At 45.9% G+C, this 20,357-nt stretch overlaps 1 protein-coding gene and 1 long non-coding RNA gene across 7 annotated transcripts in view; both read right to left on the reverse strand.

Moving 5' to 3' along the window:
• LOC105702800 (serine/threonine-protein phosphatase 2B catalytic subunit alpha isoform) overlaps window positions 1-8,107 on the reverse strand; it is an 89,611-nt gene extending 81,504 nt beyond the window's left edge. For 5 of the 6 annotated variants that reach the window (XM_023432303.1, XM_012430654.2, XM_012430653.2 and 2 more), the window contains exons 1-4: window positions 7,807-8,107; window positions 7,470-7,589; window positions 6,225-7,200; window positions 5,179-5,382 (exon numbers count right to left, since the gene is read on the reverse strand). In XM_023432303.1, coding sequence (XP_023288071.1) covers window positions 5,179-5,382; window positions 6,225-7,200; window positions 7,470-7,589; window positions 7,807-7,866 — 1,360 coding nt within the window. In that variant the 5' untranslated portion in view covers window positions 7,867-8,107. The remainder of the gene's footprint in view (window positions 1-5,178; window positions 5,383-6,224; window positions 7,201-7,469; window positions 7,590-7,806) is intronic. The other variant, XM_012430655.2, reaches the window with a different exon arrangement.
• A 1,898-nt stretch (window positions 8,108-10,005) lies between these two features.
• On the reverse strand, window positions 10,006-14,956 carry LOC105702801. The gene is made up of 3 exons (XR_001104317.2): window positions 14,734-14,956; window positions 14,240-14,533; window positions 10,006-13,561 (listed from the first exon to the last, which is right to left on the reverse strand). It is a non-coding gene; the product is annotated as an uncharacterized LOC105702801 (long non-coding RNA).
• Between the last annotated feature and the right edge of the window lie 5,401 nt (window positions 14,957-20,357).

Raw genomic sequence — 20,357 nt, forward strand, 5'->3', positions numbered from 1 at the left:
GTCCGTGGACGCGCGATACGACGAGGTGCCACCGGGAAAATAAATTGCTGCATACGATTACCGTGGCCGGAGTTTCGTTCCGTAGAAAACTTGCCATGACCCGGACACGACGTTTCCTTGTACTTTTCTAATTAAACCATTCAAACACCGTCCCGATTAAAAGTAAAGTTAAACTTAGCCCTACCCTCCCTTGCAAATACAGAGGAGCGTCTCGTTACGTGACTCCTTGCCAATTCTCAATTTTCTACGTGCCCTCTTGATCTCCCGCGCCTCTCGAAGGGACCGTACTCCTCTCCCGTAATTAGCCAATCGCTTATCCCCAATTACCGACGTCGATGCCCCGCTCATGGATCGGTGCCAAGAAATTCCGAATTCCGTGGCTTTATCGATCGATCGGTCGGCACGTTCGGATAATCCCGTCGCGACATTCTTCTCTTTTCCGACTTCCTCATCTCGCGCGTTCTTCCCCGGCAAGATCGCCCTCTTCCGTACCTCCCGGCTCCCGCGGAGATTATTTTCCAAAATCTTGCCCACCCTAATGCACTCCCCCTTTCCTTCCCGACCTCTATAAATTCGATCCCGTAATCCATCATGCCATACATCAATTTCCCCCGAAACCGAGATTCCATTATCCGGACTTCCGGAGAACGATCTATTAAGGTCGGCGACTCGATAAAATGAACATCCGTGGGAGAGGAAATAAATAAAAAAATATATATATCTCGAAAGGTTCCACCGCGGCGCCTCGTTCTCGTCAGCGCGACGTGCCGCGGAGGCCGAGATATTTCCGAAAATATCGGAGCAGCTCGCCGCCCTAAAGTGTTTAGTTTCCATTCCGCGTAAGTCGGGCCGCTCGAGGGAGACGAGCGCTCGGCAGGCGACCCAGTTTCCAGGCGGCGTCCCATTGTGCCTCTTAGGACCCGCGGCGCTCGCGGGCCGACGCGCCGACGCGCATCCCGGTGCGCCGACGCCGGGCGTCGCGGCCTCCACCTCGCGCCGAGAGACCGCGGCCTCCACCTCGCGAGCTACGTGTCGGTCAAAACAGACAACCTGACGATCTTTCTTTTTTTTATTCAATTTCAAGAGAATTCCCAGGAAAAAAATATCACCGAGGAATAGTCGTGCATTTAATTACACTCACTTTTAAAAACCTCTGTCAGAGATACAGCCACATAAGGTACACTAATTCCAAGTCTCGTAAGCATTTGTGTTCATGATTTCGTTATATGAATACAATAGGGCACGCATCTGTACTGAAATTCGGAATCTCTCGTACACTCATTTTTTATCACATCTGTGAGAATTCGTGGATAATTGGGTACGAAGATACACGCATACAGGCAAGACATACACGTGAAAACTAGGATACTTGTTTGATGACTCTAGATTAATGATAGACTTCGAGCATTCTTATATTTTATGGACTCGATCGTAAAGAAAAAAGTTTCATCACATTTCTTACCCCTTTCGCTTCCCTTTAACAAAATATATGTCTTTAAATTACTTAGCTCCTTACGTAGAGATCTTGCTACACAATTGAAACTGTGTTCACTACAGACATTTCTTTACGCTCACATTTTTTGCCAAGAATCAACATTTTTCTCCCAACATCTCATCTACAGAAGTTCCATACAGATTCTTTTTTGTTCGAAGAAAATTGCAAAGTGTCGTAGTGGTTTTCAGACACTCAATGCGGTATATAAATGTTCCCCTAGTTTGAGAGGTTTAAAGAGATAAAAGTCCTTAAGGTGATGTGAAAGTGGCGTCAAAGAGGTATCGTTTATGAAACTTTTCTCCGAACTGGGTGTATCGAATCGTCTCTAACTTGACAATGTGAATATGGAGGCTAAAAAAAAAGTCCTGAAACCTGTGAAATTTCAATTTTAACATAATTTGTTTATAGCTGTTTTCAACAATTTTAATAACAAATGAAATTTCGCGAGTCTCAGGACCTACCTAAGGATCTCCTTATTCGTGTGGTAAAATTGGAGAGATATTCATACACCCAACCCGGAGAAAAGTTTCATGAACGATTGAACCCTAAGATGCCACTTTCACGTCTCCTTAATGACTCGAGTCGAAAACGAAGCCGCGTGGCAAGGGACGGTCTTTGCAATTTCATGAATTCTTCCCTCCATCTTCCGTAATGCGGTTTGCCGGGGAAATTCTCTCGCGTAATTTAATGACTCTTCGTTTTCGCGATCTAAGGGAAACCAGCGGCGCTTTCCCGCCGGCAACCGCGTCCGACGAGATCTCGTTTTGAATTTTCCTCAATGTTGCACCAATTTCAGGGCCCTTTTAACAACGACGGGAACGTAAGGCCTCAAAGAGGAGTCGCTTTGATGTTTTCTTTTCTTTCCTGCGGATTCCCGGGAATCATTTGGTAGTCCCTGATGAGACACCAACTCGACTGTTCATTAAACTGCTAAATTAATTATCATTGTAATGACGTGTTACCTTACAATGTATTTTAGCGAGATTTTGAATTTTCCCCAATGTTGCACCAATTTCGCGGCCCTTTTAACAACGACGGGAACGTAAGGCGTCAAAGAGGAGTCGCTTTGATGTTTTTTTTTTTCGTGCGGATTCCTGGGAATCATTTGGTAGTTCCTGATAAGACACCAACTCGACTGTTCATTAAACTGCTAAATTAATTATCATTAAAATGACGCGTTACTTTACAATGTATCTTAGCAAGATTTAGAAATCCAACGCGGGGCTGCGGAAGGTTGCAGGTTGGGTTACCAGTAGTGATGCAAATTCCGCGAAGGAAGTGCATGCAGGAACGGAGAAGGAAGCACCGGTATGTGTAATTTTGTACCCCGGGGTACAGAATCCCGTGTATAAAGGATACCTACGCTCGGTGTTCTCCGCGCGTGCATGTATATATGAACTTTCGTTACACACAAGCCCTATGAACCGATTACGGAAATCCGTGGACTCAGCCTTTACCCGCCCAACCCCTGAACATTATTTATATTTACTTAGACGCGAGGTCAGAAGAAAATTCCTTGAATTTTCCTAAACAATTCCGCTGAATCTAGCTTCTTGAACGCAATTTGCTCCAAACTTTACCGCGAAAAGAGTACTTCCAAGCAGCTAATATAAATTCACGATAACAGAAACGTACAAATGGTGCACAAAATGGCCTCGACATGAAAAAGAAATTAAAATCGAGAAGTTTTCCCATTTATAACCCGAGGAACGCTTTGAACCTCATTATTCACCCTTTTGGAAAATGAAGTATTCGAGATAAAAATAGGGTGATTCCGAAGGGGATGTATAATAGATACATTACGGGAATTTTTTATAGGGCGGGAGACGTCCTTTTATTCTCGTACCAGAACTCGATTCCGTGATCTAATTACATATAATTGAGAGTAACTATTATACGAACGAATAAAGTAGAAACCACTGACAACAACGGTTTCGTATTACACCTGCATTATTTAATAAGTCGTCATTAATTTAATACAGGCATACATAATCAGTGAAGGAAAGAATGTTTTCTTGCGAGAAATCAAACTTTGTAAAATGGCATGAAAAAGCGAACGTCTAATTTTATCAATTATTTTACATTTCCCGCCGTAAAAAAAAAAAAATCCAATACCTCTGAGGCCAATCCAATATAACCCGCTTTCGAGAGCACCCTATTTATACCTCGTTACATTTATTCCACCGAGTGAACCAGCAGCAGAAGTCGCATTGAACGATCTCCAAAGGAGCCCCTCGGGTAGCAGCGAATTATTTCCGCGAGTTTAGATGCGACACGGGCCGTTAATTTTTCTAACGAAAGATGTAGACCGTGGCGGCGCGTAACCGCGGAAAGTAATAACCGCGTGCACCGACGATATAACCTAGACAAGAAACTACCAGGGCTACCAATTTGCGAGGTCGCAAGTGTCGCCAATCTCTTTGAAGAAAATCTCTGAGATAAATAAGAGGTGCAAAAACCTCGCCACTCGGAGGTAACACTTTCAAATATCGTATTTTTTTGCAGATAATTCCATTAAAAAAAAAATAAAATAAAATAAAGAAAGAAAGAGTGGTCGCGAGACAATTTGGATTCTCTAGGAATTCCGCTTCGCGAAGTTGCTGAAATCGCGGAGGAGCGGGAAAAATCGTCGTTTTCCGAAATCTATTGCAACTTAGGAGGACAGAGAAGTCTAAATGAAGTTTGTTGCGAGCCAATTGGCGATTAACGGGGCAAGTTGGCCACCCTGGAGACGACGCCGCGGTCGCGTCCGGGGCGGGCCGAGGCGTCGCGACGCTGGAGGGCGGAAGCGAATCGATACCGGAAGCACCCAGTCTCGGGGGGCGAGAGGGGCTGCTCGGAGGGAGGGATGTCTACGACGAGACCGGAAGACCGAGTGAGCCACGACCGAGTTAAATGTTCGCTCGCGATTTATCGATTTCGTCTCTCCAATGTCCCCCTCGAGACGTCGGAATTCGCCGGATTCGTCGCCAAAGTCCGACCGGAAGTCAGGGCACCTTGCCACTCTTTGGAATCGCCGCCCGAAGGGGATGGCACTCGAGGCCGGCTCTGGACCCTCTGGGTATCGAGAAGAACGAGCTTTTTCGAGTCGAATTTTTGAACAGAACTTTCCGAACCACCCGACAAACGGGAAGACATTGAACGAAAGCCGTATAGGGCTTTTATATATAAAATGGCAGGAAAAAATCAACCTTCATCCCACGATTCAAAAGGGAACAAGGGGTGCTACCGCGCCGCCCCTTAGAGCCAATCATATCACACTTCCAAAACGTAACCGCAATTTTGCCGAATGTTCAAGCACTCTTCAACTTTTAAAACATAATTACTTTGTCGTGATACTTGTAAGCAAATTGCTGCGGCACGGAAGGCGGGGAACGAGTCAAAAATAAGACCCACGTAGAAGCACGCCTTTGCATCGTGCTTTATCCTAACGAATATCAAAATTCGAAACAATTACATTTCGCAGGTATCGTCAATTTTTTCACATTTTCTTTTTTTTTTTTCATTTCAAATTTCTGGACAACGGCAGTTCCCCACGCCTTCCGAAAATTCGTGCTTTTGAAAGGATTTCTCGGTGGGAAAAATTTAAGTTTGGAAAAAAAAAAGATGATTTCGAAAGGGGGGAGAAAAACGAACGTTTCTCGACATCCCAGGAAAGGGAATTCGTCGTTGGTCGGACTTACCGGTGACGGGAGCTTCAATGTCGATCATCGTTTTCTCGGATCGAAGGAGGGTAGCTCCAGTTTTGACGATGAGGAGGGCAGCCTCCTCGTCGATCCTGCCCTCGAGGATGAAGTGCTGCTTCAGGACTTCCGGTCTCGGCTGCCCCGTCCGCGCATCGAAGACCTCTCCTACGGTCAACTTGTGCGACGGTGGAAACGGCACATCTGCAAGATGAAATATCCCCGTTAACTCCAAACCGTAGATATCTAAATCGTTAACGCTTTCCACCCAGCGCCATGGAAGAAAAAAAATTCCATCCGACCGAAGGAATAAAAAAGTTCCTGCTCGAAAGCGAGGAAGAGGCAACCCGAGAGAAGCGTAACGACCGCTCGCCCTGCAAGCCCTCTTTCTTATACATCTTTTATATTTCACTTCCCCAAGGAGGAATGAAATTCCCCGTAAGATCGCAACCATTTTTTTTCGCGTAATCCGCTAGAATCAACGAACAGACTAACTTCCTCTTATTCAACACCGGTTGAAATGAAAACCCAGCAAATCGAGTAAACCAGGTACACATATTGTAACTTCTAGTTAAATTCACTAACATTATCTGCACATTTTCGATATAAAAAAGAAATGTATATAATACCGACGCAGGGACTTGTCATCTACACTGTTAAAAAAAATATATAACTCACTTTATATCATAACTATCGTCACTAAAATAAAAATATCTTTGCCAAAAAGATCATAAAATGTGTGACAGTGTATTAATTTCCCATGTACTTCCATTTATAACATGATGTTAAATTATACACTTATTTAGAAATTTCTAATAAACATATACTAATTCACTTTCAGGACACTAAATGTATAATTCTACTGCAGCCATGTACTAAAAGTGCATGGATATTACGAATATTTTTAACAGCGAACAAGATGTATAAATATGTTAATTATTTGTAGACTCGTGCGCGCTGCAACGAGCATTCAGGTAAAACTAGTACGAGGGCACCGTTGCTTCACCATCCCTTAAAACCTCTTAAAGATTTTTTTTCTCAATTACCTGGGATCTGCCTTTCGGTAGATCGTTCTATCGGCCGGTTCTTCGGCCACCGGGTCACTGTAATGCTAACAGGGGACATAGCGAAATCGACCCAGTTCTTCTTCTTCTTCTTATCCGAGAGCAGGACGAACGTCTTATCATCGGATATATTTTTTCTGGGCTCCAAGCTCTTCCTCCTGCCGTATGCCGGGGACGAGATTCTTCGCTGCGACTCGACCGTCAAATAACCAGAAGCCGCTTCTTCAAAAACGTCCTGATCCTCCGACGAGGAGGATGCTGTGTCTATCGTTTCCATGTCGGGTGAGACGAGGTCTATGGTCGCACATCTCACCCTGGGCGATCCCAACGCCGTGACGAAGGAATCGTATAATACGACGTCCTCGTCGGGTCTTAAGCTGCTGTACGACGAAAGTTTATGCATATCGATGTTCTGATTAGAATCCACGAAGAACTTAGTTTCGGATTTGTACACCTTCTCCGTCTCGGAATGTTTGCCATGCGGATCTATGAAGACCAACAACTCGGACTTTTCTAATCGTGGAGGTGGGGAAGCATTCGACTCTGGACTGGTCTGCCAAGTAATTGGCATCATTTCGATGTCCTGATACGAACCCACGAAGAACTTAACTTCGGATTTGTACTCGTAGGTTTGGTCCCACAAGGGATTCAACGTAGACAATTGGCTACTACGTTTTGGACTTTCTTGGTTGAATATCTTTCTCTTGGCACCCTCCAAGACCTCGCAGTAGCTCCGATGGACCTTCCTTTTCTGAGCCGGGGAGACCATGTCTCCGAAGCTGTTATCTATGATTTCCTTGAGGATCTGCTCGTCGGAGTCCGCTGACAGGACATGGGGCTTCGTCTTCTCTTTCGCCTTCTTGTTCATGTTGGTCTTCATCAGAAGAATCACGACGTCGGACACATCTCGGAAGCTTGATTCCAATTCTGCGTTCCCGACGTCCACGTCGGTCGGTTCCTTCGAGTGATATATAAAGATTTTATTTCGCTCGGCTCAACCTCGCCACAAATAATGCACGATCTGCGATTTATAGGAGCCCTTGATTCCAACAAATTCAGGGCTCAGGTTTTTTAGCTTTCCTGGAGGAAGAGCTTTCAAAATCTTACACTATCGACGATATTTAAAAAACACGAGAGAAGGCTCTAACTTGAAAACTTTATATCGGTTGGATAACGAATGAACATACATTCTCTGATTCAACATCCTTTTTTATTCACAATACTTACATCTTTCGTTGATATTGTTTGCTCAATATCGAGCATGCTTATGTGGGACAACTCCTTCTCCAAGATTTTATCTAAGACCTCGTCGTCCGGGCAAAGACGAGACATCTCCTCGTTAGATCTCTAAAAAATAGGGACAATTTTAAGCCGTAAAAATGAAAAAAAAATAATAAAAGAAATTAATTCAGGATATGTAATTACTTGAAAATTACTTTAAATAACCAGAGACACAGAGAGCTCTCGCATTCCAGTCTTAGCAATAATAGGAATTCCGTGAATTATTAGGAACTTCTTCTCTCATTTTACTGATAATTAGATAACACGATTTTCATTTACTTACCCTTGATAATGGAGTGATGCACCTTGGATGTGGAGTCGTATAAAGAGGGCAAGGAAACATTTTTCGGACAGATGGTGGAATGCAGAGTCGGTACTAAGAGAGCAAGACTCGCATTTCACGGTTGTTTGCCCTTCGACTGCCTCGCGAGTACTGCGAGACCAGCCCGTTTGTGATTCGTACCAACTTTGGGTAAATACGCAATGGAATCCAAATTCCACAGTTACAAGACCACGAAGACAGGGCGAGGACAAAAATGAAAACAAGGCGACTCTACGAACATATATAAACAACGGAAACATACGAGTCCCCGGAATTCTAGGTTCTAAACTTCTGGGCAGTTCCATTAGCGCAGAAAAACTATTTAGTCGAATGAATAAAATGTGTATTAATTCTACCGTGTAGTTATCATATGGAATATCTGGGTGACATGACAAAATTCTTTGATCAACTTTTGGTTGATCACCCCAAATACTAAAGAAGTTTGGGACATTTAACTAAAATATTTCGTTTATTGATGAAAATATTTTCTAAAATTAACAAAGCGATTTAACTGAACACTTTAATTAACATAAGCAAACGAGTATTGATTAAGTGAAATGAAACTCGGTTCTCTCCATCAAAATTCTTTCTAGAATGAACCAAACACAGCCAATCGAACGATTTTGTTTAATGAGTCACGTTTTTTCTTTCTTCAGCGTATTATTTACTGATTATTCCTAGATAATGTTGACTATTTTCCCCGGATTTTAGTGCTGTTTCCCGATTTCCGCCGCTGCGACGAGGACTCCGCAAATGTTAATCCGCCTTTAATTAAACCGGCTAATTACTTTTAGCGGAGATTCTACCGGGTTTGTGAATACCATTAAGGCCGTGGAAATAAGTACTATACAAAGAGGTGGAAAAATACTAATACCAGTAAAAGAAGCTCACAGAGTATATGCCTGCTAGCTAAAATACCCCTTTACCAATCTAGAGCAGGGGATATCACGTTTCTCTATGCAGGGGATTCGATATAGACCGAACTAAGATGTCCTCGGTTGGACGATTAAAAGAAGAATCCGACAAAGATATATAATGTAGAATAAATAAAATAAAAAATGTAATGTAAAATAAAAAAAAATAAAATAAAAAATGTAATGTAAAATAAAAAAAAATAAAATAAAAAATGTAATGTAAAATAAAAAAAAATAAAAACAATAATACATTCATGCATAATTAAATTTTAAATAGGCCCTAGCGTACGTTGTCGGAGAAAACTTCGATAACATTGTTTTAGAAGTAAAATTACGTCCTAACTAGATCTGAGCTTGGCGTCAAACAGAAAAAATTGTCTTACATGGAGACTCAAGTCCTACCTTAGCTATGTCTAGAATTTCTAACATGAAATTCTTTAAATAGACGCTAAGATTTTCTAGTCAGTTTTACACGCGTCTCCTCTGTAGCAATGGGTTGGGGGCGATCGCCCCAGAGGCAATAATTTCCTTGTTAATTACTGAAAAGCGTAAATAATGGACGGATGCGGCGAAACTTAATTTTATTCTGGTTCATGAGCCAAGGAGGCTCACGAAGGCACTTCCAACAGAAATGTTATAAAATTATAATATTTCTTTTTTAACGGTGTATAAGTTCGCGTAGGTTAGCCATTAGGGCGTCCTCGAGGCGAAGCAAGTGCGTACATGGAGAAAAACATGAACACTAACAACAAAAATATTATAAAATTATAATTTTTTTTTTTTTAACATTTTCACATTTGAACAAATTTTCACGAGATCTCGCGCGAGTGCCCAGCACGGGGGAGCGCCGCTTCTCAAAGAGCTGCGCTTTATTTATTATTTTTGGTCTTATTTATAAAAAAGCAAGAAACCCACTCCTGGCACCGACTGCCGATCCCTCGGCCACGTGACGGATGGTCGAGTAAGCGAGACGACCTGGCGACAAGTTGATGTTTGTTAAGCAACGCGAATTACGGGGCCTCTGCCAACTCCTAGCCGCCGGTTCGACCGGCGGGATTTGTGAAAATGAGACCCAAGGTGAAGATCCAAGGACCGCGACCGAATCGAGATGGAGGCGATCTTTCGTTACTTCGAAGCGAGCGAAAACGCAGATACGAAATCAGGTCGCGATGGGAGGATCCCGAGTCTTGCGAAGCTCGGATACGGATTGCAAAAGGGTATTACGCGAGCGATAACGCTCCCCGGCTTCTGGCAATATTCTTTGCTTTATTACGATACATTCCATAACGTCTTCCAGCTTACTACTAATGCACGAGACGAGGGTCTCGCGCGATTGCCATCGTAGAGATTCCAGCTCCTCCATAATAATACAAGACTCGTGATCCCAAAATAAAAAAACATCGCATATATGGGAATTACTCGCTACACTCAATACGTAACTTAAATCAATTGCCGTATCAATATAATAATAATGTTAACTTAAATGAATTTGACTATATACCACATCCTTAATCGATAACGTCTGATGATTAAAGTATTACTTCCTCCTTAAAATAAAAGCATAATCGAGATAAAATGTTAGTATTTAATGTAACTACGAAGACGAATTAAATCGCCGCGTTTAGTATCGAAATAATAAGAGATAATCGGGATTACCCTCGATCGAAATTCCTAAGTCTACCGTTAAGTCCATAGAGGAGCAAAAAAGGTACTTAAGGCTTCTAAGATACTCGCAAATAATATCGATCGGTAATAATACAAATACGACACTAATCGACACGAACTTTACGCCACAGATCGGATCCTTCCTCCTTTGGACAAATATTGCTTATCGACTACATACACGTAGAAACACACGATTTACTCATTTATATGAACTATCTAGACACAAATAATAATGGATACACAAACTTAATGTAGGTCAGGATCGCCCTACAGCCGAGACGCACGACGATCGCTCGGTTTGTCACAGCGACGAGTTTGACAATTTTTCCTCCAGCTCGGAAAGTTGAGACTCAAATCCATCCGACAGTAGATATGAAAATTTCCTAAATTCCGCCGTCGGCACTCAGAAAGGACAATTCGATGGCGCAAAGGAAAAAATTAAGAAAGAGGAGAATTTCCGTACTTTCAGTCAGGATTGATAGTTGCGATTAAAGTCGAACGAAATTGAAGAAAAAATGGCTGGACCTGCAGGTTATGGAAATCGAGCCGAAGAGGAGATTCCTCGGGCAGAGTTGGCGATAAAAGTCCGATATTAAAACCGACATCGATTTGCCTTAAAATTGAGACGACATTCTAAGACTTACTTTAGTCGGGATAAATAGTACCGGTAAAATATCGGGAATAAGGGCACACGACGCGATGCTCTCTTCACGAAATTAAATTGGTAAAAGGGGAAAAATGTACTCGCTACCCAGAACACCGAAATCTCCCATTCGGCTCGGCTTCCAATGGCGACACGTTCCAGCCATTCTCGCATTTTCGCGTCGACCTAACTATGGTTAATCAGCGAGCCACGTTCAATTCGCTGCGGTTACGTACCGAGATGTATGTACTCGGCCACACAAGTTTGATTCACGTCCGCCGTCGCCGGATTCGGTACAGATCGACTATTTCATCGAGATAACTTTTTCCCGCCAGGAAATATGGAGCCTTGCTTCGAGATTGCATTATTTGACGTAAAAACAATTCCTACTAATTCGTAACAAATGGTTCGATACATCGAGCAAGGTGCTCCCGAGTTTTTCAATTACCACTTTAATACAGCTTGTAAGTGAATATCGAAGAAAAAGTAAAATCCAGCTGATCGAGAATTTCCCACAAGCAACCGAGGAACCGTCGTACCATTTCTTATTACCTGGAAAGAGTCTTCGCAACGGTTGCTTCAACTGTTGCGAACGAGCAAACTCTCCGTTGAAATGACATTTCTCGTTTAATAATATTTATTAAGCAAGAAACATCGCGAAATTCCTGGCTGTGCAAAATTCCGGGCAGCTTGTATTTATTTTCCTCGATATCCGACGAGGGGCTCGAATGAACGAGTCTCTCGAGACCAAACTGTAGATATGAATTATTTTCTGGAGCATGTACTAATTATAATGGGGCTTGGTTTTTGCGAAAGGTTTGCTTTTCTTCGCTCGGCGACTTTTTGCGCCGGTTCGCTTGATGAATTTTCTGCCGATCGCTCGGCATAATTCGGACCAAGCGAGCGACGGAAATTAATCGCCGAATTCGCCGAGGTCCTCCGGGCCGAGTCGAATATGACAAGGGGACTTTTTCCGAGTTTTTCCTTTCTTTTTCTTTCTATTTTAAGAAATAACATCGTACCGAGCTTCGTCTGGCGAAAATCCGAATTCGTATGCGCCATTCTTCTTCAAGTGGTGCTCGACGTCGAACGAATCCCTGCGGAACGCCAATCCACGAAATCCGCGCGGCCGACTTTATTTTTTAACCAGCGATTTAAAAAATGGAGCCGAGTCGCGCCAATTCGCGAACTTCCTTCGAATTTGTCCCAGCGACTCACGATTTTATCCGGGCCCACCAATTCTCCCCGCGGTCCATTCAGAGAGCGATCCGATTCGTCATTTTTTGCGAATAATTTCAGCGCGAAGATGAAACGGAAAAAATCGCTAAGTTGCAAAATCGCCGGAACGGTCGAAATCGTCGAATCGATCGGGTCGTTCGAAGTCTGAGACCGGAAAGAACGAAAAATCGGCACATGACTAAATCTGTTCGTCGACAAAAGTTCGTACATGCATTTCCAAAAAAAAAGGAAGAAGAAAAACTCGAAGGGAAAAGGGATCAATACAGCAAACATAGCACCAGGCATCGAACGATTGGCGATTCCGTCGCGAATCCCATTTTTCATCCTGAGAAAAGCACCCTAAAATTGCCTCACAAATTCGCAAATAGAAACCATGGCCTGGGAGCTCAAGAAGTTCGCCATCGCCGGTAATTATAAGCCTTAATCGGCAAAACACAAAAAATCATGAATGTCAGCTATCGTTATTTATACTATTTCCCCAAACATTAATAAGTGGCTCGATTAATTAATTCCTGAAGCATCGTATTCCTTCCTAGTTGTACCGTACATCACCTAGAACCAGAAATTCGGTTCAAATCACATTAAAACGATTTTCCACCGTACTAAACGACCCTCGAGCAAGAGATTCTCTGCGCAAATCAACGAAAGCAGTTCAATCGGAAAATCGGTGGACTCTCAGGGTTCATAACTGATTTCCTGCAACGTGCTCCCCAATGATTTGCCTTATCCAACGTCCGTTATCGAAAATCCCGGGAACGCAAGAAATTCGCCCCAGGATCGCGGAATCCACCCAAAGTGACTCTAAAATCATTAACCAGGTTAAAAAGATGACGGGTAAAAAAACGACGTTGACAAGTTAAAACCACGACGAGGACGTAAAATTGGATAAAACGAGGACGAGAGTCGCTGATTCCGCGATCCCCGGCTAGTCGGGGCGAATGCCCGTTCCCTACGAAATGCGATTGGACGCTGGTCGGCTTCAAGGGAAAGCCTAAAAAGAACTTCCATGCCCTTCCCAAGGGGGAATTCCGCTGAACCTTGCTTCCTATTCGTTGGGCCTCGGACCTCCTTGGAGCGGAACCGGTCCGGAATCGTCCGAAACGCCTACGGACAGCTTCCTCCCCGGCGGAACTCGGAACCGCATCCACCTCCCTAAATGCCGCTCCGATGGCCCGCCCGAGATACAGCCGGCCGTTTCCATCCGTCCGATCCTGGACGATCGTTCATCGATCTCCGGCGATCATCGAGACTGGACCTGGGGGTTCAACGAGAAAATTACGCCTTGTAGCGTTTCCGAAGGTGGTATTTAAATCCGACCAGTCGAGAGGGGACCGAGAAATACGTGAAAATTTGCGCGAACGCCTCCCAAACGTGTAGCCGCAATACCTCTGATTAGGATATTCGGGATGCATTAAACTCTAACAAGAGTGAAATAATGACCACGTGGCCAATTCCGCAATGCCTCGCAACGTGAAGAAGGACCGCCGTAGAGTTGGGCCGCCGGCCAAAAATTCCCCTCACAAATAGCGGCTTTGACAAAAGCGCCTTGCTCGACCGCGGGTGTTAAGGCTTTAATCGGTAAGCGATATACTCGCGGCACTTATAAATAGGTAAACGAACGCGGACACCAGCCGATCGGTGCCGTTAGGGGCACGTAAAGTACGCGGTACTTATTGGCACCGCCAGACGGCGCTTCTTTCGCACGAAAATAGACCAGGTATTTCCGGAACGCGCCGATCTCGAGCTCGCAGGAGCTCGGCCTTGCCTCTTTGGACGAGCAAGGCCATCCAAGGGAAAAAGGCAAGCGAATCTCGCGATCGGTCGTAACCGGTCCGTTCTTAACCCCGCGAATGAAGACCGACCGTCGACGGGCGTGAAAGGAGCAAAATTGGGCGCATAAAAATAGCATTAAGGGGATCGTTCCCGAGCTCACCTCGTTCGCCGAGTGCCGGAGCACTCAGGGGGTTCCAGGATCTTTCCTCGCGAAAGAAATCGCTCGCGGGTCTTCGAGCGCGGAATAAGATCCGAATCGTGCGAATCCGAGTCGAGGACGAGACATCTTGCCGTTCGGAGATAATCCTCTTCTCTTTCCTCTCTATTTTCGGTGGAATACGAGGTTTCGGGCTCGAGCGAGACGGCGAGTCAAGATGGCGGATCTCGACGTGACCGATTGATGGCGAACGGGAACGGGAACGGAAACTCGCTCGTCCGCTACGAAGTGTCCTTACTGCAAAGTTACAAGAAGCGATGGGGATCCTGTCGAGGAATTTTTCGTGGACCCGCGAGAAGGATCAGAGGTCGGAAGTCTCCTTTGAAAAGGCACTCGGCACAAATGGCAAACTCGCAACGTGACGGCCGCGCGATGAGATAAATCGCGCTTTTACGACGTTTCGAGGGCAGCGAGCCGGGAAATAATACGATACTTACGGTGGTTGAATAATTTCCCAGGAAATAGGCCGCGGAGCGGAGAAAAAGTCGTCGTGCGTCCCGGCCGATGGAGCGGATCCTTCTTCGGCAACGAAGGATCCGTGATACGTTCGCGGCGAGTGAGGAGATTGAAGGGGGGGTAACTTCCGAAATCCCCAAAGATGGCGCGAGGAGATCGACGAGTTGGGCGGGAAAGTTTGAAAGACCCGCTTCGAGCTAAAGCCGAGATGCGATGGAAGGAAAGTTTCCCCGATGAGAAATTTCCTAGGGGATTGACGTAAATCTGCAATAGGGAGAGATTAAAACTGCAGATTCTGCATTTATTATGGAAGAATGCATTCCTTTTTTTAAGATCATTCGCCGATACCCGATTGTTGCGGTACTTATTATTGATTGTCGACCAGGGGATTATATCCGACCGTTATAGCATAATTTCACGCGATAATAAGAAAATACATATGTCTCTTGAATAATATACATTTTGGGCGCTACATTTTGTAACGTTCCAGATGAGTGCGAATCATTCGGGAAGTTTCACATCGCCTGTTGTCTGAGCCAGAAACGGGTGAAGAGTTCAAGGTGAATGCTATTTACTAGAATTTCACGAGAAACGACAAGGTCGTGTGTATGCAAGCACACGCTTCGGTTGAGAGTTTCAAACCCCGAAATCGAGAACTGAAACGTTTGACTGATTCCAAGATGGTACCATAATCGATATCACACAGCCGATGATAATTATATTCCGCGACTGCGTTACACGAACAAGTTGCAGGCTGTGTGAACCTGGAATCTAGTTTGAGGCACAAACAAAATTAACAGGCTTATTGGAATGGTTTGAGATTAAGAGGATATGAAAGTCGCATCTGAAGAATCAATCGTTCATGAAACTTTTCTCCGAACTGGGTGTACCAAATCGTTTCAAATTTTACAACGTAAACATGAAGGTTAAAAGGAAGGTCCCGACACTCATGAAATTTCATTTTTTATAACAAACTTTAGAAACATCTATGAACAAATTTGTAAAAAATTGAAATTTCATGGGTTTCAGGACCTTCCTTATACTCTCCATATTTATATTGTAAAATTTAAATCGATTACGAACACCCAATTTGAAGAAAAGTTTCATGAACAAGAGCTCTTTGACGCCACTTTTCCGTAACCTTAACGGGAATAAAATCCCGCTAATTTGCACCTCGACTGTCTCCGGCTTTAACGCAAACGGCGTGCTTCGCGCGATCGAGTATCACAGAAAATGCTTTAATGCCATAAAGGCTAAGACTCGTGGCGTGTTAAAGTATTCCGAAGCCCCACTTAGAGAAGAGGAAAGAGCGACGCGCCATCGGCCGAGCGAGGTCGAGCTAACGTACCAAACCCGCAAGGCGTTCATCCACCTCGCGACTTCCAAATCCCCTTATACCGCCCCCCGACATTCGATCTCAGGAAAATCAATTTCCCCATAATCCTTGTGCCTGATACGATCCTACAGGGAAGCAAACATCATCGCGGAACGGAAAGTACAAAATCTCTGGCCCACCGAAGCATCCGGGAGCGTCGCCATTAGCGCTCCGCTCGACGCGCCGGGCTAATCGACGAAATTCACGGCGGACCGAAACAACACCGCGTCGCGTTTCTCCACCTCGTGACTTCCGACGCTCCCCCCGGCGCCGGGCGTCGTCCGAACTCATCAAACTCAGGTTTCACGTAAACTTTGGGCTTGGCACGTCCGCCCGACGGAGGAAGTGTCGTCGCGCGATAAAAAGCGCGAGTCCGGCGGTCCATCAAAGTGTCTCGGAGTGCCGCCATTAGCAGCGCCGAGGGACGAGCTCGCGGGGGACGTCGGGGATATTGCGGGAACCGGCGCGTAACGTAACGACTGGATTGGCAGTCGGCCAGTCGGCCGTGCTTCGTCACTTTGGCATCGTCGGCCGAGAGGTAAGGTGAGACACAAGCGTATTATCCGCCGGTCGTTGAACAAACGACCCGACAGGTGGCGCTGCCCTCGAAAAAAACTCCTCGCCCAGGCGCACGAGCAACCTAGACGGCGGACCCTGCCGTGAGATTTATCCAAAAGATCTAGGGGAAAATCTAAGAACTTTCCACGCACCGTTCGGTGTTCCGCCGCGACGCGTCCGAGCCGATGCGTATCTCCGAGTCGCGGGTCCTCCTTGACCCCGGAGGTCGCCGCGGGTCGAAGACCCCCGAAATAACTCAGGTAGCGTCGAGATAATCTCGTTATCGCGATAAACCGACGAAATCGGGGGAATTTCTACGGAGGCACGACCACCCGTCGACTGCCCGCCCCGCTCTCCTCCATTCGCCGAGGGAAACGAATCTTCGAAAAATGCAAATCTCATCGCTCGGTATATCGCTTGATTTACTTGGACGTATCTAAATGCTAAAAGGAAAGGGATGTAAACCGGGCACGGAGAACTTTATAAGTATGGAGCTCCGCGTCCGGGCAAATTTCGGGAATAGTTTGCTTCGCTGGGAACGAGGCATCGTGAGAAGTGGAAAGTGGAGGGGAAGGAAAAGATGGCAAAAGGGAGGTGGGGACGGAACACGGTGGCTCGGATTTCCTGCGGCGAGTCGACGTCGCATCCTTGCGCATTCGACCGCAATCCGGAACGCGGCATCCGCGGCTTTTCTCGCCCCCTCGTCTTAGCCAGGGGCAACGGCCGCGGTGATAAGGAGCGCTCCCTTCCTAGCGATTAAAAAAAGAAAAACAAAAAAAACAAATTAAACGAGCCGGAGTCACGTACTGACCCAGATAAATCTTACGGCCACTGCGGGTTATCTCCTCCCGCGATCCGGACCCAGGGCAGCATCCACATCCTGAGGAGCAGCTATCGCCTTATCTCGGCCGCCGAGGAAGTTTGCACGCAACGCGGACTTCGGGAGGCCCTGGGAGCGAATCTCCGGGGGGCTCGCTTCTCTTCGCCGATATAAATAAATCATCTCGAGGGGTCCTTCGGGGGCCGGGAGGGAGGGGGAGCGTGGAACGGATAATGAGTTTCGGGATGAACATGTCGGAGGTGGCCGGCGCGGAACAAACTTTTCTAATCGCTCCTCCTCCCACGGGGGCGAAATACAGTTCTCACTTAAGGCTCGCCATGGGGAACCGTCTCGACGGCCGCCAGTAGAGAGACGACCGAAACGACCGAGGGAAGAAGGGAGAAAAATAATACCACGCGATCGTCCTTGGCGTTGTCACTCACTAGCCGAACCTGGGGTAGTATTTTTACCTCGTATAAGCCTCGCAAACGCGAGGATTCGAGATATATACGAGAATTTAAGATGGGAAGGTGCTAATGAAATCGGCCTCTTTGAGCCATAACGTTGGGTAAGCTTGTATCCGTTCCTTTCATATCGAGATCCAAAAGAACATTAAAACGAGACTCGGGTGTACCTTGGAATCCATCCTCCATTTTCAAATACTCAACCGAACTTTGATTCGTCCTCGAGGTCCTCCCCCTCACCCCTTAGAAATAATTTTATATAAACTATTAGCATAAATAGTAATATTAAGTTTGACGCCTTAAAGATTGTACCTCCTCTGAACATATTAAAACAACAAGCTCATATTCCCGATAGACTGTAAATAACATAATGTGAAAAAAAAGAAATCAAGGCCAAAGTTTACCGATGTTCTCCGTCATTCTCCGATGTCTAATAATTTCACGATTATTAGGTTCAACTCGCATAAAATGGAATAACCATTCCATCTGAATTAAAACGTCAATCCGTTCAATCGATTCAATTCAACCGTACCGAGGACTTCTACATTCTAACGAGAAAAATGAACTCCAAGTTTCTTGATGAACTAAGCGAGATCGAAATTGTTGTCGGTAAGCTATAATAAAAATAAGAAAAAAACAGGATTCGGGTAGGAATACAGGAGGGGCGAGAAAAATAAACCGACGCGAGAGAGGAACGTAAATTAAATCTAATTCCGCGCCGAATTGGCGACAATATGTCTGCATCGCCACGCACGATTCCATATTACAGCCGACTCGCATCTCCAGAGAGTCGAGCATCTCCGAGCTATTGTCCATATTACCCAGCACCATACCCCCGACCATCTCGTGTACATAATACTAGCATTTATAAAATCCCGAGCGGGTCAAGTACGCGTAAAAGTGCCGTGCAATTGCATCCGCACTCTGCCGCTCATTAAACCCGTACGTCTCTTCCCGCGCCCCGGCGTGTCACGCGGTAATCCGCGATGTCAACTACCCCGTGCAGTTTTACGTCATTTAACGAAGGTCCGCCAGCGATGTATACGCGAAACGGCGGAAAAGCGGGCGTAATGCAATGCGCGGAGGTACGTGTATAATAAAAACCGGCCGTTTCGATTATTGCTCCCCGGGATATTTCCGTTGGAGCCGACGAGCCCGACGACGTCGTCGCGGACGTAACGAGGAAGGATACGGCCGCGGATCTAAACGAGGTGTTAAAAAAAGGGAAGAAAAGCTAAAAGAGATTAAAAAGATGACCCGGTTCAACGAATTTGTCCAAGGGTTATCCGAGAGGGTTTTAAGAGAACCTCGGGCACCAGTGATTTCCGATGACCGTAATATTACGATACCGCCTGGCTCTTATCAAAGCCCGCTCCATAAAGGCCGCGGTATTAAACTCGGCTGAAATGTAACGCCGACTGCTTCTATTACACGTCCACCCCGTCAACGTCGTTAACGACGTCAAGACCGGCGTTAAATCGCGACGCCCCCTGGCCAGTGATAATCCCGATAACGATCTCGGCGCGATATAAGCCAGGCCCGCTGTTTCCTAAGGCCGGCCATTTAGCGGTATACTTAGAGAAACGGACGGTATGAATAAATATCGACATCCGGGTGATCGATCGCAATCGGGTCCATTACCGGGCGGAAAATCGAATCCGCGAGATGGCGTCTCCTCCCAGGGGAGAACAGGTGGAGCCGCGGTATCGGCAGCCGAGAATTCGGCGCTCGGAGAAGAGGCTGCGAGAGAGGGAGGAGGCGGGAGAGGGACGGAGAGAGGTCTCGGTAAAAGGAAAGGCAGGGATGTCGCGTTACCGCGGTAATGGGGAGACTCGGTGTCGCGCCGGTAGGGGCGCGCGGAGCGGGCCGGGAGGGGCGGGCGGGTGGGTGGCTGGGGAGGGGCAGGAAAGAGGGAAAGAGGAGAGGACGCGTAAGTAAGAGGGAAAGAGAGATATGGGTCAGAGGATGGACCGGACGGAATATTGATCCGGGCACCCGCGCGATAGCTCCCTACACGCTGCGCTATTCCGCGGCGTGCCTCCGCGACGCCGAGCGGCTCGACGGATGCGTGTCCGGCGACCGCATGCGTGCCGTACCGCGAAGTAGCGAGTACATTTTCAGATATTTCGGTAGACTTTTGCCATAAGACGGAATGAAAATCGGACAACAATGACTTCGTACTCGCGAAAATTGGATCTAAAACCGTTTACCAGATACGGATGCATACCGTGATACGGTCTTCCATGCGTGAAGCCGCGGTTAGATTTAGAAAAAAATAAAAACGAAAAAAAAGAAAAGATTTTTAACCGATAACCGAAATATTAAAATTAAACGGTCGGACTTCTCGGATAATAAGGCAAGGTCCGCGGGACTGTAACTAGATGTGGG

The sequence above is a fragment of the Orussus abietinus genome, unplaced genomic scaffold (assembly GCF_000612105.2).
Source record: "Orussus abietinus isolate OABI.00-Male unplaced genomic scaffold, Oabi_2.0 scaffold283, whole genome shotgun sequence".
NCBI lineage: Eukaryota > Metazoa > Arthropoda > Insecta > Hymenoptera > Orussidae > Orussus > Orussus abietinus.